Raw genomic sequence first — 27218 nt, 5'->3', positions numbered from 1 at the left:
CCTATATAACTAGGTCCATAGGAAAAAAAATTAGTTGTCACTGGAAGTCAATATCAGTCAAATTTTGTCAATATTGCCTTATGTTTTCCAATTTTTCTTTTTTTCGCCCAGCCTATAAATCTATTTGGAAAAAACTAGATGAGATTTATTTTAGAATGTTGAAACTTTCCTTTAAGTTTTTGTTATTTCACATGAGATGCTTTTATGTTAGATTTCAGATATGTAAACCAAAAATAAAACTGTCTTTTGACACATTTAAATAATATTTTCAAATACATAGTATAAGATTTTCTTACATTTATAGCTATTTTATGTTTTGCACATTTAGGAAGTATCTTAATGTCGCAGTTGAAACATAAGTAAATTTTATACCCTTCTAAAACAACGAATTGTTAGAAATAGCATTCCATGTCTGATTTGCCAAAAAAAAAAAGTTAATTAAGTATAAAATTTAACCCAGTTGGAGTGGTCAGTATTGCTTGACAAAGTAATACGACCATCTCATGTTCACATAGGACTTCAAGTACCTCATACTTATAGTCCTATGAAATGTACCCCAGGCAATTTTGAGTGAGATGAGTTTGAGTCCTGCTCCGAGATTTCCTACCTAGGTGGCAATAGACCAACCATTTAATCCAAGCTTCATTTTCCACAACTGTAAAATGGGGATAGTAATTACCTTACTTTACCTCCCAGGATTGTTGGGAGGAAAAATTCTTAGAAACAAACTCTATACTGAACTAGTCTCTAATCACACGAAATATGAATATTCCCTTCAATGACACAAGTTGCTATTTATCTATAACTGCTTTTGCTCCTCTTCTATGTTTCTCCTGTAAGTTTGACACTAGAGGTCCATTCAAATTTATGGACAACTTCCTCACTTTCTCTTGATATCTGGAGTAGAGCATATGGGCTATCCATTGGTTATTACCCCACTCTCACTTGTATATTTATTATCTGCCCACATCTTTCAATTGTATATTTCTTTGAAAACCTTTTTGACTCTGATTCTACTTGGTATCTGAAATGAGTTATAAGCCTCTGTAATGGGAGTTATTTTAAATTTGCAATACTCACAATTGAAAAAAAACATTTTTTTTTAAATTTCTTAAAATTTATGAACATTTATTTTCTTTTTCTCCTTCCCCTCATTGAGCAAAATGTTAAAAAAAAAAGGACAAAGAAAACCCTTCTAATGAACACACAATGGTAAAGCAAAGCAAATCCCTCACTGACTGTCTGACAATATATGTAGCATTCTGCATCTTATCTCTATTAAAAGGTGGATAAAATGCTTCATCTTCAGGCCTTTGGAATCATGGCTTATAATTACATTGTTCCATTGTCAAATCTTTTAAGAGTTGTAGGGAGAAAAAGCTAGGTAGTTAATTTAATAGTTTGAAAGAAAACCAGGCATTCATTAAAGCTAGGCATAAAAAATGTGAGAGGTATGTGCCTTTCGTATCATGAAGTTTTGTATTAGATTTGTAGTGATCATATTTTGGATGACTAATAAGATTGTCAAGTTTAATATAGATTCCCAAGGAAAATAGAAAACCTCAAACATGATCTTAAAAAAAAAGTTATGTGTTGGTTTACATGTTCTTTTGGCAGGAAAAGGAACCTCTCCGAATAATACCACTTAAGGAGGTTCATAAAGTCCAAGAATGTAAACAAAGGTGAGCCATGCTAATTTAAACTCTGTTAAAATATTATCCTGTAGATAAATAGGTAATGTCTTTTGGGATTGTGATAGCCAATTGCTAACTTCTTTTTTATCAATTACATTACTTAGTTGTTTTTTAATTGAGACATTTACTTCATGCCTATTTTTTTTAGGGTTTTTTTTTTGCAAGGCAAATGGGGTTAAGTGGCTTGCCCCAAGACCACACAGCTAGGTAATTATTAAGTGTCTGAGGCTGAATTTGAACCCAGGTACTCCTGACTCCAGGGCTGGTGCTCTATCCACTGTGCCACCTAGCTGCCCCACTTCATGCCTATTTTAAAAATCATATATACAGAGTTAGATTTTTTCATGATCTTTATGACAAAACAAATTATTAGAAATCTATTTTCAACTTATTTAAACACTTAGAAAAATAATTTTGATAAAAATAGTCTATAATAGACAACTTGACTTGATATTTTAGGTTATTTTTAGTACTCATAGGTGCTGCAAATGTAGCTTGCTTAAATAATTTGTCATTTCTGCTAATGTTTCTCCAAGGGTAAAAGAGAAAATAGCTTTGAAACTGGAACTGACATAAAGAGGAGGGGGAGGAAGATAAGTGTAATCAGCAGATTGGACTACACAAAAAGATAATCAAAAACATATGATAACTTGAAAATGAGATCTTTAAATGTAAACATTTTTATTTGCATCATAAATGTAGTATAAAAATGTTCTATAACTTTGTGTTCTTCTAATGAAATATTGGTAAAGCACTTGGCACAGTAGGCACCATATAAAAGCTTCTCCCCAAGACAAAAAAAGGAAATAAAACTGAAATAGTAGTTGCTAACTTAAGTTTGTTTAGATTCATAAGACTTTGATTTATTTATTATTAAGGAAATTTTCTTTTTAAAAATCTGGGTTTCTCTTTACTTGTTGAAACTTGATGAAAGATGAACATGAAGAGTTAATTATAAGTTCATTTGGATATCTTGTTTTCAGTGACATAATGATGAGGGACAATCTCTTTGAAATTGTAACAACATCTAGAACCTTCTATGTGCAGGTAAGACAATTATTTTGAGTTTCTACAGGAAAATATAAGACAGCATTAATTTATTATTAGAATCTATTATTAGTAGGATTAAAAATTTTTAAGCTGCAGATACAAGAAAAAAAGATTTTCTATGGAAGGTTGATTTTGAGCTGAATCTTTAAAAAGTAGAAAATATTCTTTCCATTATTAATACAATTATAATGCAATAGAATAGGGGGTAAATGCTTTTAGAATGTAAATTTTGTGATTCCTTTGCTGCCTAATAATAGCTATTGATTGAAAGCCCTATAAACTACTTTTCTTTTTTAATATAATTTTATTTATTTTTAATTTAAGGCAGTGGGGTTGGTTAAATGACTTGCCCAAGGTCACATAGCTAGGCAATTATTAAGTGTCTGAGGTCGGATTTGAATTCAGGTCCTCCTGACTCCAGCGCTAGTGCTATCTACTGTGCCACCTAACTGAACCTGAAAATAAAAAATAAAATTGAAAACAAAAAACCAAATCAAACTTCAGTCTTTTGAAATAGTAGTAAATCTGGGATCTAGTTTTTAAAAAACCAACAGCAGCAATAAAAATGAATCTCAATAACTATTTTGATGGGGAAAAAACCCAAAACTACAAGGATCAAAAAATATAAAAGGTAAATTTACAACAAATGAAAAAGAATTATATACTAATAGAACTGACAATATAAATGAAATGGATAAATATTTATAAAAATACATAATGCTCGGCTTAATAGAAAAGAGGACTTAATGAAGGATTTGACCCAGTCTCAGCAAAAGAAACTTAACACACCAAAAATGAATGCCCAAAGGGAAAAAAACAAAATCTAAAACAAAAACATGGGACCTTGAGTCTTACTAGACATTTAATGAAGTTAATTTCAACATTATATAAGCTTTTTGGGAGAGTAAGAGTAGTATGCTAACTATTGGGAATGATTCTAATCTGGTGGGGAGAGGTAGACAGTGTTGCCATATACTGTGAGATTTCCAAGAGCCTACCTTGCAGAGATGACCAGGAGAGATTTATTTGTCCTTTGGAGTTTGGTAATCTAATCAGAAGGTTGAGCATTCTTCCCAGCAGGCACCAATAGGACAACAGCCTAATTTAGTTGCCCCACTTGGTCATTGTTTGATTCCTGATTAGTTCATAGTGAATGTAAATAGCAATGATTTCTCTTTTGGTCAGAAATCCTGAGGGTCTTTTCCTCTCATTTTTATTTTGTTGTTGATATTGATTAGTTTAAAGAGGCCAGTCTCTGCCTCATTTCTTTCTTACTTAGTCACTGAATGGTTGTTGCCTTAGTCAAACACCTCTTAAATAACTTAGCCTAAAAAGACCAAAGTTTCCCACTGCATCTAGGTCATTCTTCAGTCTTCCTGATCCACTTCTGTCTACTGGACCCAGATGTCTCTGGAGGAGAAAGTGAGGCTGGTGACTTTACACAGCACCCCTTACTTAAATCTAAGTTACTTGCATATCATGGTAACCCATTACTGAGTTTATGGGCCTCTTAAAGAGCAAAGGAAAAACAACAACATAAACAGAAAGTAAAATGTCTGGTCCCACCTCCTGGTAGCCACAGGCAGAGCCTGTTCTGGTGTTGAAGGGGCAAAAAGGTCCCCAGAAGCAGGTAGAAGTAATTATAAAGGAAAATTTATGCAGAAGTATTGTAAGATTGCCATTGGATGAACAGATGCAAAGAACAAAAATAGTAGAACATTATAATGAATAAGAATTGTAAATAACTATTCATAGCAGCCCTGTTTTTTGGTGGCAAAGAATTGGAAATTAAGTAAATGTCCTTCAATTGGGGAATGGCTTAGCAAACTGTGGTATATGTATGCCATAGAACACTATTGTTCTATTAGAAATCCGGAGGGATGGGAATTCATGGAAGCCTGGAGGGATTTGCATGAACTGATGCTGAGTGAGATGAGCAGAACCAGAAGAACATTGTACACCCTAACAGTAACATGGGGGTGATGATCAATCTTGATGGACTTGCTCATTTCATCAGGGCAACAATCAGGAACAATTTTGGGGTATCTGTGATGGAGAATACCATCTGTATCCAGAGAAAGAATTATGGAGTTTGAGCAAAGACCAAAGACTATTACCTTCAATTTAGGGGAAAAAAAATCCGTTACCATATTATGTAATTTTGCTATCTCTTACACTTTATTTTTCTTCCTTAAGGATATCATTTCTCATCACATTCAATTTAGATCAGTGTATACCATGGAAACAATGTAAAGATCAACAGACTGCCTTCTTCTGTGGGGGGTTGGGGGAGGGAAGCAAGAATAGGGGGAAAATTGTAAAACTCAAAATAAATAAAATCTTTCTTCTAAAAAAAAGAATTGTAAATAACTTAGCTATTCTTAGCAATACAGTGGTCTAAGACAATCCCGGAGGACTTATGATAAAATATTCTGTCTTCCTCCAGAGAAAGAACTGGTGTGCATCTTCCTCCCTCCCTCCCTCCCTCCCTCATAAAGTTTTTTAAAAATGGAAAAAATTGATTTAACATTTAATTAATAAAATACTTAGCCATATTTAATATTAAAATTGATAATACAAAATATTTTTAAATATTGCCATTGGGGAAAATTCATGACTAGAAATAGATGTGCCAGTAACCTATCTAGAATGAATTTAAAAAACTGAAAGTTTCTTTGGTATCTACTCAATATACAGATAATGTTGAGGAAGGCCCGATCCAGCTCATTGAATTAGCTTCCTGCAGAATATTTCCTGGAGAATATGGATAAAGTAATACAAGATGGGCAGATTTGGAAAGGTTAAAATACATAATAGTGAAATCCTCTGTATTGTACATTAAAGATATTTATTAAGTGATAACAAAGTTAGCTGAAAATGTGATTATGTACCTATGTACCTATGGCCCTTTCATCTCTCTCTTTAGGATCTGGATTTAGAATATAATTCTCTTGCCTGGGGAGATTTGAGAATGAGAGCCTTGGCATGAAGAGCCAGAAGGGACTTGAGAGATAGAGCAATTAATACAACTTCCTCATTTTACAAATGAGGAAATTGAAGCCCCAAGTTAAGAATGGCTTGTCCAGGATTGTCTGATGATTTATTAATGTCAGGAAAAACATCAGGGAGGTGATGCCATGACATGCAAGTGAATTTTGAGGGTTTGGGGGCGGGGCAGGGTAGACTTTGCTAAGTCACCAGTCCCTCTTTCTCCTCCACAGCCATCTGGATGTAGTGACCAGATATGATCAGGACAACTGGAAATGGCCCTGGATTCAGTGGGAGACTAAATAGCAGAACCAGATTTGTTCCTGCGCTCTAAACCCACTGTGTTGTTTTAGTATCTTTTGATCATTACATTTGAAGAGGAAATAATGTATTATTAACTTGTCTTGTATTAAGGTGGAACCTTCTCTTGAAAAAAACATGATAAAATATTTTCTTCCTCTTCTTTTAGGCTGACAGTCCAGAGGAGATGCATAATTGGATTAAAGCAATTTCTGGTGCCATAGTAGCACAACGGGGACCTGGAAGATCAGCAACTTCTGTATGTTTCTGAGCTTTTATTGATTTCCAAGGTTTATTTCCATTTTACGAAGTTGTATATCCTTTCCTTCCTCCTAATCCTTCTTGTCTTCCTCTTGTAGTAAAGTATACTGCATGATAACTGTCATACCAACTAGACTTGCAAAAATAATGCATTTCTAATTTAATGCTTCCTGTTAGTGTTATGTATTTGTACCTTTTTGTGTGCATTGTATTGTCCTAAATGCACAATTAGGAAAACATATTTTCCCAGTTCTATTGATTTTAGGAAGTCTTAGGATAAAATTTTAATAGTTATAGATTTAGGACAACCAATTAATTCTTAGCATTAAATCATTTTTCAGATTTTTGAAAACTTCTAACTCATTTGACCACTTGTGTGAATTGACATTTTTACCACTAGGGAACTTTTACAGTCTCGAAGATCAGTTTAAATCTGTCCTAAGGTCTTTATCTTTTATATTAGAGATACTGAATCTTAATCAAATTACTTGCAAATTCGTGAGTTTTCCAGTGTAATTGTATGAATCAACTTTTATTGTTGGGTACCTACTGTGATTTTTCTGGGCTGCATGTCTAGCCCTAGTATGTCCTTAACACCATGAAGCTAATTGTAAATTGTTCAGTACAGTCTTCTTGGATAAAACATTTTAAGTCAATTTTCATTTTGATCAGTATCCAGTTCATATCTAGACCCATAGACAAGGGAGAGGGAGGTGTGCATCTCAATTTCTATGTTTGGAAGTAGAATTTCTTCTTCATAGAGATCATTTTTATTCATTTTTTTTGCTATGTAACTTAGGCCTATATTTACTTGGCAGTATCATAGGGTATAAAGTTCTTTGCCTGAAGCATATAGGTTTGCTTAGTAGATAGCCTTACAGTAATTAGAAAAGTAATTTTTAAAAAAATTTATTTCTTTTTTTTGAATGTTATTTTATTTTATTTTATTTTTTCAATTACATGCAAAGTTAATTTTCAACATTCATCTTTTTTGTAAACTTTTGAGTTCCACATTTTTCTTCTCTTCCCATGACAGTAAGTAATCAAATTTGGTTATACATGTACAATCATGTTACATATTTCTATATTAGTCATGTTGTGAAAGAAGAATCAGAACTGAAGTGGGGGAAAACACCATGAGAAAGGCGGGGGGAAGCATAAAGCAAGTTTTAAAAGTGAAAATAGCTTTGATCTGCATTCAGACTCCATAGTTTATTCTCTGAATGTGATTGACATTTGTCATCTTTTAAAATTCTCCTTCCTCACTGACTTGGTGAGAGGATTTAAGTCCATTGTAGTTGATCATCAGACTGTGATGCTGTCAATAAGTACAATATTCCCTGGTTCTGCTTACTTCACACAGCTCATTCAGTTTATGTCTTTCTAGACTATTCTTAAGTTCACCTGCTTGTGATTTCTTACAGAACAGTTGTACTTCATCACATTCATACCATAATTTGTTCAGCCATTCCCTAATTGATGGGCATTCCCTCAAATTTCCAATTTTTTGCCACTACTAAAAAGAACTGTCGTAAATATTTTTCTGCAATGGGGTGGTCTTTCCCCGTTTTTTTAATGATCTCTCTGGGATACAAAGTAGTAATATTGCTAGTTCAAAGGGTATGCACAGTTTTGTTACCCTTAGTTCCAAATTGTCCTCCAGATGATTAGATTAGTTCAAAACTTCACCAACTCTGTGCATTAGTGTCCACTTTTCCCACATTCCCTCCAGCATTTATCATTTTTCCTTTTTGATCATTTTGCCAATCATATATGTGTGATGTAATACCTCAGAATTGTTTTAATTGGCATTTCTCTAAACCATAATGATTTAGAACATTTTTTGATATGATAGCTTTAATTTCTTCATCTGAAAATTGCCTGTTACATCCTTTGATCATTTATCAGTTGAAGAATGACTTGTATTATAAATTTGATTCAGTTCTCTTTATATTTTTAGAAAGGAGTCCTTTATCAGAAACACTAGCTGTGAAAATTGCTTTCCTTTAAATATATTTTCAAATAGACAATAATGCATAGAGATAAATTAGATTAATGGCTTCAAATATTGTTAAGTACTAAAAGGTAAACAGCATGGGTTTTTCCTCTCATCAGAAACAGTTAAAAAAAAAACCCAACATTAATTTTCTTTTGGTAGGAAATTTTCAAGTATTTATTCAACCCATATAAACAAGGAATAAAATTTGACCAGTAATTAGGAAGTCTAAACTCTGCTGTGAAAAAGTTTCTCAATTGTTCTTAAAATACTCTATTTGGCAGGACAATTTTTATAGTATCATGTCCTTTATGTGTAGACTTATCATGCAGTGATCACAGCTCAGCTGTTCATTAAGTATGAGTTTTGTATTTTCCTTGGTGGTGGTACTTTTCTTACAAACAGATCAGTACTTAAAAAACAATTTTTGCTTGTTCTTCAACATTCAAGTCATTAGAGATATACATTTTTTAAAAAATATAAGTGTGAAATCTTAGGTAGTAATTTTTTAAACTGCCTAATGTTACATGTGAACTTGTTAGCATTGAAGTATGAGTCTTTCTGCAAAAGCAATGGGTGTTGTGGCAAGGAAAAATTGGAGAAGGGTGTTTGTGCTTTGTGGTGGGGGCAAATTGGGCATTCTAACTATTCCTATTTCTCAGCAACACTTTCTCTTTTCCTCCCTCTCTTAAGTATAGGTTAACTCTAATCTTAGCTTTGCACTGTGTTCCAGATGCGGCAGGCCAGAAGGCTGTCGAATCCTTGTATACCGAGGTATACATCAAGAACTGGTGAATGCAGCACGTATGTGGGCTCTCATATAAACTTGCCTTCTTAACAGAGGGCTAGGACTTACACACTACTCACCACTTATCATAGAAAGTTGAGTTAACTAAACTATCTCTTGCAGTTATCATAACTGCTTTTGTCAACACTAACCAGTCATCAGGTTTCATCTATGTTGGAGATCATTTAGGATATACAAAATATACATTTTGATTACGAAGTATGATAAAGTTTACAAGTAATTCATGTAAAAATTAGTTTTTTGAATTCCCATGAGAGTTCCAATTTTTACATTACTCTTCATGTCAGTCACTTCTGACCTAATGATCAGATATGTATAAATTCATGCATGCACTTACACTTGAAAAACAGATTATTAAAATAATCTGTTTGACATTTTAAAATTATAGATTAGATAGATCCATCCTATGGAAACTAATATTTGAATAATTTTTATTAACCCTTTATTTTCAAACCTGTGAGAATTGAAAATGAATGTAGTGTACTTAAGATATATAGTTGTAGCCAACTGCCAGATTTAAGCATATCCACTGATGAAATTCAATAAGAAATGTATGAAATTTGTTTTAATAAACATTTTATTTATATGTTTCTCCGTCACTTAAAAAATACATGTGTCTAGATATATAATTATTAATTCTGTCAGTAAGTGAAATAAAAACTCACTGTAAATCATATTGCTAGGTAATAATAGCACCTTTAAAAGAACAACTGATGATTTCTACTTGAAGCAATGGAATTTTATTTCTCTAACCTATGTTTTTTATGTTGAACGACTAGGAATATTATTCTTTTGTAACATTGTTTGGAGAATATTTCTTATCATTGAATTAGATTATACGTAGTGTTTTTATTGAGATGAAATCATTGTTAGGTTCCCATTGAAATATATTTTTTAGTTCTCAATGGAACACTTAACTAAATTAGAACAACTTAAGTTGGCAAAGTCCTTAAAGTTTCTGGAGCTGCCAAGACCAACTTTAATGTTATATATATGTATATATGTGCATGTGTGTGTGTGTGTGTATACATACACACATATATCTACATATATAGGTAATTGATTTCTTAGCTGAAATGGTTGTTGGCTCTCACTGCTACATACTCACTCCTAAAAATACATTGCTTTGGGAAAGCCCCTGTTTATTTGTGCTGTTGTGGCTCATGCTTCGCTTTGTGTGTATGTGTTTGCATGTGTCTGCGTGTATGTTTTGTCCTTCAGTCTAACACTGAGCTCTCATTCTCATCACTAATGGCGTGTTTGACCAATACTCCTCTTTACAGGAGCATTCCAACTGTTCTTCAGAATCAGTCTATGCTTTCCGTTCTGCCAATGCAACAGCAGCCACCTCACATTCCACAGCCTCTCGCAACAACTCTCTGGGCTCAAGCTTTACCATGGAGAAGCGAGGATTTTACGAATCTCTTGCCAAGGCCAAGCCAGGGAGCTTCAAGGTCCAGACTCTCACTCCAAGAGAACCAGCTTCCAAAGTGACTGTACAAGCCGAGATGAAACCTCAGCATCCCAGTGACCCTCAGGAAAGAGAGAATGACCTAGTGGATCTGGATGATGCAAGCCTTCCAGTTAGTGATGTCTAAGAATGGAAATATTTGGAGAGAAGGATCCACTTGTTAAATGCTTGCTTTCCCTTTCTAGGGGCTTGTAGCCAAAGATGAAAAGAGAAAGAAAGGGAGAGGGTAAAATAAATTTGGGGAAGATTTACGTGAAATGTATTGCCTCTAACCTGTTTTTCTTATAAGCTGATAATTCTGATGGTCAAACTAGAGAATGGTCAAAGTAGAACCAATCTTAAAATACTAAGAATGTGTTTCAGTACCAAGGATCTAAATTCAGTTCAATAAATACTGATGTAAGCACCTGCTAAGAAATAGTAATGTTTTATGTTCTCTACTGAGTGATTAAACATCTGTCTAAATCACTCTTGGAAAATTTGACAATTTCATACATACCATATTAAAAACATTCAATTTTTTCGAGGGGGTGGATGGATTGGATTATATTGGTCTTTTTTAAAAAAAAGATTGATGTGAATGCCTCTTAAGTATTTCATTGTCTATACCTTTTGATTGATCAGCATTATCTATTGAAAAGTTACCAGACTAAGATATTATTTTCATCTTAAGTCTGTGGTGCTGCAAAATTTTCTTTAGAATGTTGATGATTTTGAAAATTAGACCTTTTCTTCTTTTTTTTTTTAAATGCACTGGTTCTTAAGGTGAGTGGTAACTTTTGCACATCAGGTATTATTGGACCATCTTTGTAAGGGTTTTGGTTGGATTGGGTTAAGGGGAAAAATGGGAACTCAAACTACTATCTCCTAGACATTTGAACTAAGTACATTTTATATTGTATTACATCAGGCCTTGCTTTGTTCAATGTTGAAAATTACCTTATTTGATATAAGTTTTTTTTGAGAGATTTGATTTTTCTTATCAACATTTTGTGACTAATTCTTGTTTCTATACTTGGATCAGTGAAAGACCTCAAGTTTATTTTATATGTAAAGACATAATTGATGAACCTCTTAGTCATTCAATTGTGGCCTGTAACTTTTGTCACTGATAATCTATATTAAAGTGCCTGTGTTTTCTCATTTTGTTTCTAAACATTTTGAGATCAATGTGTTCATGACCCTACCTTACTGGTTTAAAAACTTGGGATGAGATTGTTTTTGAGTAGTATGATTTGTATTAAACTATTTAAGTAATTTCTTATGCTAGGGATATCAGAATTCTGATATTACATCTCCTAGCTGTGCAATATGTACATTTCTAAAACTGAATTCTGGATATACATTATATTATACAATGTCATAAATAAGAACAGTACTTCTAAGGAATCTTTAAATTTCAAATATTTAATAGTGAATCTAAATTGAGCATGTACTATTTTGTGATTCAGTTTTGAAAACATTTGCTTTAACCAAACAATCTTGAATTTTATGTGCTGCTATTTTTGTGATTACAATTTGCCATTTTGCAGTAGCTTTTTTTTCCCTGCAAATTAATAGATAACATGTCATGTGAGTCTCTTTTCATTTTTTCAAATTGACTTCTCATCTGTGAGATACTAAAGTTTTTTTTTTGTTTTTTTTTTTTTACTAAAACAAGCAGGATCTAAGGGTCATACAATTTTCATGATAATGCCAGGATACATAAAACAATTTAAAAACCAAGATGGATAAAGGATGCCATTGTTGAGGGTTTTTTTAAAATAAGCTAACATTTATAAAAGTTCTACTTGTAAATGGTTTCTATTTTCTTTGTCAGATTTTTTTTAAAGATTTTGTTTATTTGTTGCAGACCTGTGATTTCGTTGGTTTAGAGAAGTCCCGGTCTCTCTACCAATGCAGATCAACAACAGTTCTCCAATTTATAACCTAGAGTTAATTGCCTGGGCCTCTGAGACTGCTTATGGTCACCATTCAGAATCTGTGAGAGTTGAGGCTTGAACCCAGGTTTTCCTAGCTCTCAGGTCAACTTTCTATACTGCACTACATCTATCTTGGCAAATATCTTTGAGAGTTAATAACAGAATCAAACTTGCTTAAAGTAATTTAAAATTGTTTAACTGATTTATCAAAAATAGTTATTTTGAAAATTTCTGAAAGTATAGCTGTGGAGAACAGTTTTCATTCTAGACCTGAACTTAACTTTCTTTGGTACAACTTTTACCTTGCATGTTCATTTTAGTGTATTTTGGTATTGGCAATTTGACATATTTGGTGGAGGCAAAAGTTTAGCTCCATTTTGGGACTTTTTATAGAACTACTATGGTGGTTCATTAGCATAGGAAGATGTTCTTGTGGTTGATAATTGTCAGGTTCTAATATTTATCAATACTTTTATAAATCTATGAAAATTGTTAAATTATTTTAGAACTTGTGCTGTTTCTTGTAAATATGTCACATTTTGAAATGTCAATAAAATAGTTTGGATAACTTAATGGTTGTTGCATTTTTTCATTATGTTGCATGCTTCTTTCATAATTGGGAAAATATATTTACTCGTTCTTCCTTCTTCCCTTGTACCTACGTTTAAGTTTAATTAAGGTGCTTTTTTCCCCCCAGACTGGTTGAACACTGTAATGACTAACTAATAAATTGGTTAGATTTAATTTCTATTGTTTGTTGTTCATTTTGGTTTCTTTAGTTCTTCTATAGCATAACACCAAAAATGGAACTTGATAAAGAAATTGATATTATGTTCAATTCATTGACTTGATTTTCACATATAAGGAGTATTGGGCCCTTTAAAGTATTTTGCCTATAAATAACAATAAGCTTCAGCTTTAAGGTAAGATTGTTGGACCATAGCCTAATTTAAAGAAAGATAATGTCTTGAAAAAAAATAAGCTGATTATCTTGTTAACATGTAGAATTAGTTTTCTGAATAAAATTAATCATATTTCATAGTACAGTGTATTTTGAATAATATGGTTAGCATATATGATTGGAATGTCTAGTATGATTAAAATTCAAAGTAAGCATTTAATTCTCATGCATCATTTAGCATAAAGGAAAAAAACCCAACTCATTTCAATAACACAGACTACATCCTTGTGACTGCTGACCCCATTAACTTACAAATATGCCATTGCTCAAGACTCATGTCACTGATGCTTAAAGAAAACAAAATCTAGTATGAGAAAAAGTTCACTGCACCCATTTTACAGTATGAGAAACACATGAGTGAAGGAGCTTGTATTCAGCAGTCTGGCATAATGATGAACCTTCTGAACTTGGAGTCAGCAATATCTGGGTTCCAAGCCTTCCTCTACAATGGAGGGTTTCATACACACCCAAGATGAAAATTGAAGAAATCCATTGAACTCAATAGGAAAATGGAGGAGAAGGGACTTATGAGGGAATTTGAAAATAAAAACTTTCTGACCCTGAAGAAGTTAAGCATGAAGAAAGACTAAGAAGTGGAATTTAAAAGAGCATTCCCATCATTTGGGGATTTATTGTACAAATATGGAATGATATTTTGACAAAAGAAATGGTCTCAGAGAATCCTAGGAGGTATGACTATAGAGTAAGCAGAACCAGAAGAGCAATTTATACATGGACAGTAACATGATAATTAAAAGAAAATGTGAAGTTTTAAGGATGCTGATTTAACAATAACCACCTACAATTCAGAAGACCTATGCTGAAGCACGTCACCCATCTCCAGACAGATGATACGAGACATTTTTTTGATGTGGCCAAAGTACGAGTTCATTTTGCTTGACTATGATTACTTATTATGAAAGTGATTTTTTTTTCTTTAGGTTTTTAATTGGGGATAAAAGAGGTTAGTAATGTGCCCCCCCCCAAAAAAAAAACCCAACTTGGACGTTTAAAATAAAAGGGCAAGGAAACACAAATAGGATAGTTTTGTAGTTAAGTGTGGAATTTGTTACACTTTAAAAGGGTATAAAATGAAAAATTAAAGTTTCATGTGACAATCCTGTTTTTATGTTCTGCTGGGAATAGGAAAATACTCTTCTGATATTTAAATTGTGATAAAAATAATTTAAAAAAGTCTTCCACTGACATTTATGCAATGGATCCTGAGCAAGTTGCTTAATATCTTTGACCCTGTTTCCTCATTTTAAAAATGGGGCCATTAAGTATAACATCTACTCCATATTTTAAAGTTCTCTGAAGATGAGTATGGGGAAGGATGTTTACTATGGCCTGGATGATTTTAAATGTTAATTTGATGCATGCTATAATGAAAGTTGTATTCACTTTACTATTTACTGTGTACACATTTCTTTATTCACTACCCTACCATGACATAGATGTTCTCTTCCAGTACCATAGGGTACTTTTTAAATACCTCAAATTTCTCATACATAAAGAGAAAACCCCCAAAAGAGATAGAGGAAAGGGGGCAGCTAGTATAGAGCACTGGCCCTGGAATCGGGAGGATCTGAGTTCAGATTTGGCCTCAGACACTTAATAATTGCCTAGCTGTGTTACCTTGGGAAAGTCGCTTAACCCCATTGCCTTAAATAAAAAATAAAAAAAAAAAGTATATGGGAAAGGGGAAAGGAGGAAGCTATGAAATGGGGAAATAGCCTGGTGTATCACCTTATAGCTCCTTTGTTCCTCAGAATTGAGGGCTGGACAGTGAAAATAATTTGTAACAGAAGATACTTGATCTGGTACTAAGACTTGTAAAAACTCGTAGCCCTCCTGAGCTATGGAAATATCTTAAATCTTCTCAGACCTTATTCCAGAATTTACAACTTCAATGCACTTGCATTATTTTGCTCCTAGATTGTGGCCTCCAAGGTTTATCTAAACTTTGTGGACCTCACTCCTCAGGCTAGCGTAGATACATAATTATTTATTGGATGAATTAATAAATTTAAGTCTGTGTTGCTGTATCTTTTCCTTATGGCCTTATTCCAGATGATAGTTATTTCTTTACTGTGCTCATAAAGGCTTTCCAACACCTCCCCTTTGTCCCTCTAGAAGACTTGGAAGACCTTTTTCCAGGAATTGTTTAGGAATTGCAACCAACCTCTGAGGAAATTCTCCCTCTGACTATTCCTTAGATTATCTAAAAATCTCTTTGGAGACTTCCATTGACTTTCAGTTGCATTTTGGAATAGAATCAAGATTTACATATATGTTATACATGTATGTATAACACACATGTAAATGTATGTATATATCAATATGTGGAAATATTTTGAAAATCATAAAAGAATATGTATCCATCCTAACTTAGATTTCAATTCAAGAATGTTCTAGACTAAGACATAGCTCTTGTCTTTTTCTTCTCTCCTGTACTTTTCTTTTGTTCTAGACATGTTTATTTGGTGTCTTTTTTATCACCTTTTTCTTCAAGTCTCCCAAGTCTCAATCTTTCTAGAATGACCTTTATTCCTTTCTTTTACCTCAAATTATTTTAAAATCCTAATTTTTTTTTCTGGGAAGCCTCACCCAGCACACCAAAAGAGATTTAGAGTTACCTACATGTAAGATGTATATTTAATATTTATTTTATCTCAAGAAAGAAGTGCCTAGATGTTCAGAATGGTCCATTTTTGTTTTCTTTGGTATTTTTGGTACCTGTCATCTTTATCACCATCACTTAATTCTGAGGCTTACTTTCAGGGCCATCTGTGCACTAGGAATATTCTAATGATATTTCTACCATTATAATAGGATCATAAGTTTAGATCCAGGGTTGGGGGGAGTAGGGGATGGAGAGGTGTGTGTGTCTTAGAAACCATCTAGTCCAATCTTTGGCAGTGGATGAAAGTCTGAGCTTGGAAAACTCATCTTTTTGGGTTCAAATCTGTCCTCAGACTCTAGCTGTTTGACCCTGGGCCTCAGTTCCTCATCTGTAAAAATGAACTAGAAAAGAAAATGGCAAAACTCCCCAGTATCTTTGTCAAGAAAACCCTAAATGTGGTTATGAAGAGTCAGATTCAACTAAAATGACAAAAACAATTTAGCCCCCCCCCCCCTTTTACAGATAAGGAAACTGAAGGCCAGAAAGGCTAACTTGACTAAGGACACAGACCTATTAACTTCTTGAGGTAGGGTTGGATCTCCTACCTTAGCATTTATATGGGTGTTAATCCCAAGAAAATTCCAGTGCTAGTGATGGGATATTTTCTCCTAGTGTTTATTTCCATAGTATTTTATTCTAAGGGTTCAGGACAATATGACTCCAAAGATCATATTATCCTTATGAATTTTTCTTATTGGTTAAAAATTATCTATTTCATGAAATAACATTTGATAAGTTAAAAGAAGGGAGGGATGACATCTCCATCCAATCCTTGCTCTTCTAACCTGCTGTTGGTAAAGCACTTCTCTAGGTCCTAGATCCTAAGTACCTAAATTTTATAATGTTATTACAATTAAATGACATCTTAGGTTGCTTCCAGTGTGAATTTTATGACATTATTATCATGCGACATTTCCTTAGCAGCACATTAATTCTGATCCCTATTAGTGTTGTCACATTTTATCTAGTACAACTTTATTTGATTTTTAACCTACTATAAAGGATTTTAAAACCGAACACTTAAAAAGTAAGGCATGTGAAAGGAATCTTCAATTAAAAAAGAATTTTTTCTATATGGAATCCAGATCTTTTCATTCTTAGTATTTTACTCTATGCAGTAGAGTAAAATTGATATCAAGTATATAATTTTTCCCTTTGATATCAAGTATATAATTTTCCCCCTTCTAGTCATGTAATTGATTATATGAAATGTATCAAACTCATGAAAACAGATTTGCTAAAGGATGCCCCCTTTGTTTTTGAAAGGATTGGTTAGTTTTCCAAATGCTCATAAACACACAGATATGATACAAGGTGTTTATAAATTACTTTTATTTCTCATACCAACTTTTTAAATATGTGCATCATTTAAAATTATATGTATAAATCAGATGATTTCAGCATAATTTAAAAATTGCACTTCTCTAAATATTACATAGAACAAAATTATTTCTTCCAACATTGAGAGATTGAGATAGCCTTTAGAATTTTGATTATTATATCTCATTTACAAAGTAGTATTCTACCATTAAGATGAATGGAGAACAGATTTTCTTTCCTATAAACTATATAATAGCACCACCTTCTGGTCATATGACAAGTCTCTGGGTTTTATAATATCAGAAGGTCAATTTGCAATAAATTTCTTAATCTACCCCCCCAACAAACATTTATTTTTCTCAATAACAGTAAAATTTAAAAACAAAATTTTCTATTTCTTAAAACATATCTGGAATTTTAAAATGAATCACACCACATTTTCTTGAAGCAGCCACATTTATTTCCAATTAGGAATTGTATATATTGTATTCTACACTGACTTCTCAAAGTTGACTGGTGGCTGAAGGAAAGATATTGAACTCTTTAGTATTAGTGAATTCTACAGTTTAGAGACAGAGATAAACATGAAGTTTAAAACTACCTGAGCTGTTAACAAGAAGAATTGTTTACTTTTTTTGTTGATGGTGGTAGTGTATCATTCTATGGGTTATTGGAAATTTTGTCTAGACTGCCTGTCAGTATGAGATCCTTAAGGACCCTTTATTTGCTTTCATGAACAATCAACTAATTTGGCAGAAAAGCACTGAATGACATTTAATTTAAAATACTAAACCAGAACAGGCCTATAATAGGATCAGTTTACTTAAACTACTTGCTGACTAATCAACATTAGGATCCAGGAACTCAAGAGTTATCAGTCCTTCCTCCTCTCATTGAAAGTCGAATCTCTTTTTTGATGCATTCATCTAACATTTTGTCCCAGACATTTAAAGGATACTGTGAAGCAAAATGGTGGAGGACTGAACTTGGAGACAGGAAGACCCGAGTTCAAATTTTGCCTGCTGTGTCTCTTAGTATTTATGGACTTGTTTCCTCATCTACAAAATGAAGGAGTCAGACTCCATGAAAATGAAGGAGTCAGACTCCATGACCTCTATGGTCTAAATCTATGATCTTTTACATTCTCTTGGGAACCCATTCATTTTACAACTTTTTTAGTAGACAACATTAATTTTTTTGGAATTAAATAGTGTCAACCCTGATAACAAATGACCAACTGCTATTAATTCTACAACTGCTGTTAACTCCAAAAAAACCTCAGAGAGCTCACAATTAACTCTAAAAACAAAAAATAAAATCAAAGAGATACCAGTGGTTATTAACAAAAAGCTTGCTGTATTCCATGGGAGCAAGGAAACGACTCATATGTAGCCTCCCCTCCCCTGCCCCTCACCCTATAGGGGACAAATTTCCATACTTCTACCAATGGCTACTCAGTGAGCTGTAGCCCTGACTTAAGAGATAACGGCATCAATGAGACAAGGACTTCATGACTGGAACATGGACACTGCCAGTGATTGTCTGATCAGGGACAACCTGGTGCTGGTGTGAAACAATTGTGGGATTTTGCTGTGTTTGAGATCATCCAAAGGGTGAGCCACAGAAGATTGTTGTTATGCTAAGCTCTGGACAGTTTGCTTGTTGGATCTCTTAACTCTGAAAAACATAATAAAAGAGGAAAAAAAAGAGGTGAGGTCTTGTCACAGGAGTCCTGACACTGACTGGTAAACCAGATAATTTGGGATGTCTTCAGCTTAAATCCAGTGAATACTAACAATTCTTATAGAAAGGCATTATACTTAATATTAGTATTTCTTAATATTTTTTATTGAAAACCTTTATATGCTTTTTAATGTACATATTATAGTTCATAATTCCTACATAATTTTTCTTTGATAAGTTTTATATTTGTGTTCTCTTAGAAATATTTTATTTTTCCCCATTACATGGAAAAACCATGTAATTGTTTCCATGTAATTGTAGAAAGTAAAATATTGGGGGAAAACAATTCTAATTGTTTCTAACATTTTGACTCCTAAATTCTATCTCTATTTTCCTGGCTTTGCTCACTTTACTTTGTATTAGTTCATGTTATTGATTTCCTTGTCTGAAAACTGCATATTCTTATCCTTTGTTTATCAATTGGGGAATGACTTGCAGTCTTATAAATTTGATTAAGTTCTCTATATATTTGAGAAATGAGACTTTTATCAGATATTCTTGCTGTTTAATTTTTTCCTCCAGTTATCTGCTTTCCTTCTTATTTTGTTTGCACAAAGCCTTTTAAATTTTATGTAATCAAAATTATCCATCTTACATTTCATAATGCTCTTTATATTTTGTTTCAACTTAAATTCTTGTTCTCTCCATAGATCTGACAGGTAAACTCTTTCATACTCTCCTAATTGGCATAAAATGTTGGTCCATACCTAATTTCTGCCATACTGTTTTTTAGTGTTCCAAGTAGATTTGTCAGTGAGGAGTTTGTGTCCCCAAAACTTAGATCTTTGTGTTTTTCAATAATAAATTGCTAATGTTATTTACTGCAATATATACCAAATTCACTGGTCCATCACTCTATTTCTTTGACAGTAGTAGACTGTATAATAATTATTTTTATTTATTCTTTATTTATTTTAGTTTTTTTTTGCAAGGCAAATGGGGTTAAGTGGCTTGCCCAAGGCCACACAGCTAGGTAATTATTAAGTATCTGAGGTTGTATTTGAACTCAGGTCCTCCTGACTCCACGGCCAGTACTCTATCCACTGCACCACCTAGACATCCTGATAATTACTTTTTATAATACAGTTTGAGACCTGGTATAATTAGACCACTTTCCTTCACATTTTTTTCGATTCTCTTGTTCTTGACCTTTTGTTCTTTGAGATTGATTTTATTTTTTTTCTGGCTTTCTAAAATATTTTTTGGTATTTTGATTGGTATAGCACTCAGTAATTAGATTAATTTAGGTAGTATTGTCATTATTATATGACTTGGTCTACCCACAAACTATTAACATTTTTCCAGTTTCCATGTTTTGATCTTACTTTATTTGTGTGATATGCATTTTGTAATTGTGTTGACGTGGTATCTGGGTTTGTCTTGGCAGGTTGCCTCCCAAGTATTTATTATATATTGCCTTCAGTTATTTTAAATGTAATTTTTCTTTTTATTTCTTGCTGCTGGACTTTGTTGGTAATATATAGACAAACTAATGATTTATGTGAGACTTTTACATCCTGCAACTTTACTAAAGTTATTAATTACCTCAACTAGTTTTTCAGTTGATTCTCTTGGATTCTCTAAGTATGACATCATATCATCTGCAAAGAATAATAGTCTTATTTCCTCATTGCCTGTTTTCCTTTAATTTCTTTTTCTTCTCTGATTGCTATAGCTAATATATCTAGTACTTCATTGAATGACAGTGATGATAATGGGCATCCTTATTTCACCCCTGATTGTATTGGGAAGGCTTCTAACTGTTCCCCATTATAGGAAATCCTTGCTGATGATTTTAGATAAATATTACTGATCATTTTAAGGTTATCTCCATTTATTCGTATTTTCTCTAGTATTTTTAAAAGGAACGAGCATTGTATTTTGTCAAAGATTTGCTCTACATCTATTGAGATAATCATATGATTTCTGTTGTTCTTGTTCTTGATATGGTCAATTATGCTGACAATTTTCCTAATATTGAGCCAATCTTGGAATTTTGATAAATCTCACCTAGTCATAGTGTCTGATTCTTGTGATATACTGCTGTAATCTCCTTGCTAGTATTTTATTCAAAATTTTTGTATTAATATTCATTAGAGAAATTGTTTCATAGTTTTATTTTTCTGTTTTTGTTCTCAGTTTAGGTATCAGCATCATAATTGTGTTGTAAAAGAAATTAGATAGGCCTCCTTCACCAAGGCTTCCAAATAGTTTTTATGGTATTGTAATTAATTGTTCTTTAAACAGTTAATTTGCTTGTGAATCCATCTGGTCCTGGCAATTTTTCTTAAAGAGTTCATTGATGGTTTGTTCAATTTCTTTTACTAAGTTTTGTTATTTAAGTGATTCTATTTTCTGCTAATCTGGACAATTTATTTTTTTTTACAAAAATTCATCCATTTCATTGAGATTGGCAGATTTGTTAGCATATAATTGGGCAAAATAGCCCCTAATAATTGTTTTAATTTCCTTTTCTTTGGCAGTTGACCCAAATACTGACATTTTTAGAGAAGGCCAGACTCCATCAGAAATCCATAATAATATGAGGAAAAAACTCAAAGTGAAGTTCAATACTATGTATAGCAATCAAGGTTCACTCCAAAGAAAAGAGGATAAAATGCTTCTTCTCTTTTATTTGGGGACCCTAGGTATAGAACATTGTATATACCATGAGTCTTGTTTGATGTGTTGGTTAGTTTTGCCTAACTTTTTTCCCTTTGTCACAAGGGAGAGATGTGTTTGAAAATGAAGGGTGATACACAAAGAAGAGATTAAAATATTTTAAAAAGAATTTATATGTACTAACTTACATTACTTAATGTTTGCTAATAAAGTATATTTCATATATTTTCACCTTGTAAGGCTGGTCAGAAATACCAATATAGTTTTCTTTTTCCTTTTTTTTTAGGTTTTTGCCAGGCAAATGAGGTTAAGTGGCTTGCCCAAGGCCACACAGCTAAGTAATTATTAAGTGTCTGAGACCGGATTTGAACCCAGGTACTGCTGACTCCAAGGCTGGTAATTTATCCACTACGCCACCTAGCAACCCCACCCAATATAGTTTTCAAGACCTTTCCTAACTCTATCAAAAGAGCTCTAAGGAGCAGCTAGGTGGTGCAGTGGATAGAGCACTGGCCCTAGAGTTAGGAGGATCTGAGTTCAAATGCAGCCTCAGATACTTAATAATTACCTAGCTATGTGACCTTGGGCAAGTCACTCAAACCCATTGCCTTGTCAAAAAACCCCAAAACAAAACAAAACCCCAAAGAACACTAGGTATATTTATTCTGTGTCTAAGATTCTTTAGATCAGGATTATTTTGTTTTTGCCTTTGCATCCCCTGCTCCTAGTGTATGAATGAGTGCTTAAGAAATGTTAGCCAAATTGAACCAATAAATTCATTGAATAAATCAAATTAGTTATTGGACCAGTAATCAAAATAGTTGAATCAACATTTTTCATGTATACATAGCCTTGTTGTTGTTTGTCATTTGTTTTCAAAGAGGACCATTGAAATCACAGGGTGTTGTCTTAACTTGTGCATAAATTGGATTTAAGGTAGGCTATGACATTTATATAAATCTCTACATAAAGTTTATGCATATTTCATGTAATGTAGAGAGAGAGAGAGGGAAAGACCATAATTTAGAATTGGGAAGAGATCTTAGATATCAGATTATTATAGACTCTAGAGTCATAGGACCTGGAGTCAAATTCTGCCTCTAATATGTACTTTCTGTTGATTTTGGATAAGTCACTTTAATCTAACCAAAGCTTCAATTTCCTCATCTCTAAAATGAGGGATTTTAATTACATGGCTTTTGAAGTTCTTTCTAGGTCTAGATGTATGATCCTATGATCTAGTCCAAGATACTCATTTGACAGATTAGGTAACTGAGGCTGAGGATGCATTACCCAGAGCTTAAAAATTCCCCTTCCAGTCATCTAATTTTCCCATCTTTCATTCTATTCCATTCTTTCTTAACCTTTTCTTTTCTCTTACCATGACCTGTGTTTTGGCCTTATCTTTTTTTTTTCACAGTCTTGATTAATCAGTTATACTGTCCTCCATCTTTAACTCTGACTGTACCCAAACGTCAATACCTTGGCTACTACTTTCTCACATTGCTAATTATTTGGAGAAAATAATAGAACCATTTGAATTGGATATAATTCAAATTTACATAATCTAATATTACCTGGGCCATCATTGTTGCAAAAGAGTGGTATTCTTCTCTGATTAACTATTGCATTCTTATATATGACTAGCAAGATACAGCAGAAAGAGCTAGAAAGAGAAATCCCATTCAAAGTAACCTCAGACATTATAAAATACCTGGGAGTCTGTCTGCCAAGGCAGACTCAAAAACTTTGAAAACAATTACAAAACACTTCTCACACAATTAAAATCAGATTCAAATAACTGGGCAAACATCAACTGCTCATGGATAGGTAGAGCTAATATAATAAAAATGGTAACTCTACCAAAACTAAATTACCTATTTAGTGCCCTACCAATCAAAATTCCAAAAAAAATACATTGAGTCAGAAAAAGTTGTAAGGAAATTCATATGTAGAAAGAGTCAAGAATTTCCAGGGATTCAATGAAAAAAAGTGCAAAAGAAGGTGACAGCCTTAGATCTAAAAGTATATTATAAAGCATCAGTCATCAAAACACTCTGGTATTGGCTAAGAAATAGAGTGGTGGATTAGTGGAACAGATTAGGTGCAATAGCAGGAGATGATTATAGTAATATTCTGTTTGATAAACCCAAAGAGTCCAGCTATTGCGATAAAAACTCTCTTTGATAAAAACTGTTGGGGAAAATTGGAACCAAGATAATATCCAAATGGATAAAGGATTTAGACATAAAAAATATTATAAGAAAACTTGAAGATCAAGGAATAGTTTACTTGTCAGATCCATGAAAAAGGAAGCCATTTATGACCAAGGAAGAGATGGAGAACATCATTAAAAACAAACTAGATAATTTTTATTACATTAAATTAAAAAGCTTTTGCACAGATAAAAACCACTGTAACCAAGATCAAAGGAAATGTAGTAAATTGGGAAACAATTTTTAAGACTAGTATTTCTAAGAAAGGATTCATTTCTTTTCTTTTTTTTCTTTTTTTTTCTTTTTAGACTTTTGCAAGGCAATGGGGTTAAGTGGCTTGCCCAAGGCCACGCAGCTAGGTAATTATTAAGCGTCTGAGGTCGGATTTGAACTCAGGTACTCCTGACTCCAGGGCTGGTGCTCTATCCACTGCCCCCCTCCTGGTTTCTAATAGAACAATAGTGTTCTGTGATATATTATACATACATACATATATATGTATATATATATGTATGTATGTATGTACGACAGTTTGTTAAGTCATTCCCCAATTGAAGGACATTTACTTGCTTTCCAATTCTTTATCATCACAAATAGGGTTACTATGAATATTTTTGTACAAGTGATGTTTTTACCATTTTTCATAATCTCTTCAGGGTATAGACCCAGTAGTGCTATTGCTGCATCAAAGGGTATGCACATTTTTGTTGCCCTTTGGGCATAATTCCAAATTGCTCTCCAGAAGGGCTGGATGAGTTCACAGCTCCACCAACAATGCATTAGTGTCTCAAATTTCCCACATCCCTTCCAACATTGATCATTGCCCTTTCTGGTCATATTGGCCAGTCTGAGAGGTGCGAGATGGTACTTCAGAGATGCTTTAATTTGCATTTCTCTAATAAGTAATGATTTAGGGAAATTTTTCATATGACTATGGATCACTTTGATTTCCTCATATGTAAATTGCCTTTGCATATCCTTTGACCATTTTTCAATTGGGGAATGGCTTCTTTTTTTTTGAAAAGTTGACTCAGTTCTCTGTTATATTTTAGAAATGAGGGGCAGCTAGGTAGCACAGTAGATAGAGCACCGGCCCTGGAGTCAGGAGTACCTGAGTTCAAATGTGACCTCAGACACTTAATAATTACCTAACCTTGTGGCCTTGGGCAAGCCAATTAACCTCATTTGCCTAGCAAAAACCTAAAAAAAACAAGAAACCAGGAGGATTGGGAATTCAGGGAAGACTGGAAGGATTTGCATGAACTGATGCTGAGTGAGATGAGCAGAAGCAAAAAAAACATTGTACACCCTAACAGCAACATGGGGGCTATGACCAACCTTGATGGACTTGCTCATTCCATCAGTGCATTAATCAGGGACAATTTTGGGGTATCTGTGTTGGAGAATACCATCTGTATTCAGAGAAAGAATTAGGGAATTTGAACAAAGACCAAAAGTTTGACCAAAGACCTTTAATTTACAAAAAATAACCTGTTATCATCTTATGTAATTCTGCTATCACATATACTTTATGGGTTTTTTTAGGTTTTTACAAGGCAAATGGGGTTAAGTGGCTTGCCCAAGGCCACACGGCTAGGTAATTATTAAGTGTCTGAGACCAGACTTGAACCCAGGTACTCCTGACTCCAAGGCTGGTGCTCCATCCACTGCGCCACCTAGCTGCCCCACTTTATGTTTCTTCCTTAAGGATATGATTTCTCTCTCATCACATTCAACTTAGATCAATGTACACCATGGAAACAATGTAAAGACTAACAAACTGCCTTCTGGCGGGGGGAGGAAGATTAGGGGGTAAATTGTAAAACTCAAAATAAAATCTTTTTTTCTTTTCTCTTTTATTTAATATTTATTCTCATTTTGTACAAATAATGTTTTTTTACATTAATAAAATATTCTTGTTTAAGAGTAAATGAAATACCCCCTCCCCCCATAAATATAGACTTGCTTGAGTGATAAGGGGGAGAGAAAAAAATTAAAATTAAAAAAAATAATAGTAATAATTGTAGGTATGGCCAGGTGGTACAATGGATGGAGCACCAGCCCTGGAGCCACGAGCACCTGAGCCCACATCCAGCCCTGTACATCGAACAATCACCCAGCCATGTGACATGCAAGCCACCCGAACCCCACTGCCCTGCAAAAACCAAAAAAAAAAAAGAAAAAAGACCCAAAATAAAATAGTAATAATAGTAGGGGTGGCTGGGTGGCAGACAGAGCATTGGCCCTTGAACCAGGAGCACCTGGGTCCAAATCCGGCCTCAGACACCTAATGATCACCCTGCTATGTGGCCCCAGGCAGGCCACCCAGCCCCATTTGCCCTGCACCCCCCCAAAAATAATAATAAAAAATGTTCTTGAGTCTTTGTTCCAACACCAACAACTCTGTCGTGGGTGTATCACATTCTTTATGATAAGTCCATGGCAAAAGTTACTTCCATATTTTTCCACCGTTGCCATTGCTGATCTCAACTCCCTACTCTCGTATTTCTCCCTTACCATGTACTATATTTTCTCTCTCCTTTCACTCTGACTCTGCTGTAGGGTCGCTGAGTGGTGCAGCAGACAGATCCCGGGCTCTGGGGCCAAGAGGCCCTGAGCCCCCATACCACCCCTTAGGCCCAGCATCCACCTGGCCTTGTGGTCCCGGACAGGCCATCCAATCCCAGCCCCTTGCAAGAAGTAAAAAAGAAAATGTGTTATATCTGACCACTCTCCCCCCATGGTCCATCCTCTCCTCCATCACTCACATTCCCCCCTTCCCCCGCCCCCCTCCTTCTTACTCCAGATGCCTATACCCCATTGAGTATATATGCTGTTTCCTCTCCTAGCCAGCTCTGATGAGAGTGGTTTCCCTCATTCCCCCTTGCCTTCCCCTATTCCATATCATTGCAATAGCTCATTGTAATAATGAAAAATCTTATATGAACTATCTTGGCCTATTCCCTCTCTCCTTTTTCTTTCTTCCATTACATTTCCCTTTTTTCTATTGACTCCATTTTTACACCATATTTTATCTTGAAATTCAGCTTTTTCCTGTGCTTTATAAAAGCTCCCTCTACCTGCTCTATTAACTGAGAAGGTTCATATGAGTATTGTTAATGTCATTTTTCTATACAGGAATACATGCAGTTCATCATCATTAAGTCCCTCATATTTTCC

The 27218-nt window shown here is 33.9% G+C and overlaps 1 protein-coding gene across 4 annotated transcripts in view; it reads left to right on the top strand.

The window, feature by feature from the left end:
- LOC141521186 (pleckstrin homology domain-containing family A member 1-like) overlaps positions 1-13063 on the top strand; it is a 44985-nt gene extending 31922 nt beyond the window's left edge. For 2 of the 4 annotated variants that reach the window (XM_074233450.1, XM_074233449.1), the window contains 4 exons: positions 1618-1682; positions 2678-2741; positions 6202-6291; positions 10381-13063. In XM_074233450.1, the coding sequence (XP_074089551.1) occupies positions 1618-1682; positions 2678-2741; positions 6202-6291; positions 10381-10695 (534 nt within the window). In that variant the 3' untranslated portion in view covers positions 10696-13063. Of the gene's footprint in view, positions 1-1617; positions 1683-2677; positions 2742-6201; positions 6292-9022; positions 9094-10380 lie in introns of all 4 variants that reach the window. The other 2 variants (XM_074233452.1, XM_074233451.1) reach the window with 2 other exon arrangements.
- Positions 13064-27218: the final 14155 nt, after the last annotated feature.

The sequence above is a fragment of the Macrotis lagotis genome, chromosome 4 (genome assembly GCF_037893015.1).
Source record: "Macrotis lagotis isolate mMagLag1 chromosome 4, bilby.v1.9.chrom.fasta, whole genome shotgun sequence".
NCBI lineage: Eukaryota > Metazoa > Chordata > Mammalia > Peramelemorphia > Peramelidae > Macrotis > Macrotis lagotis.
This window is presented reverse-complemented; position numbering and strand designations above follow the sequence as displayed.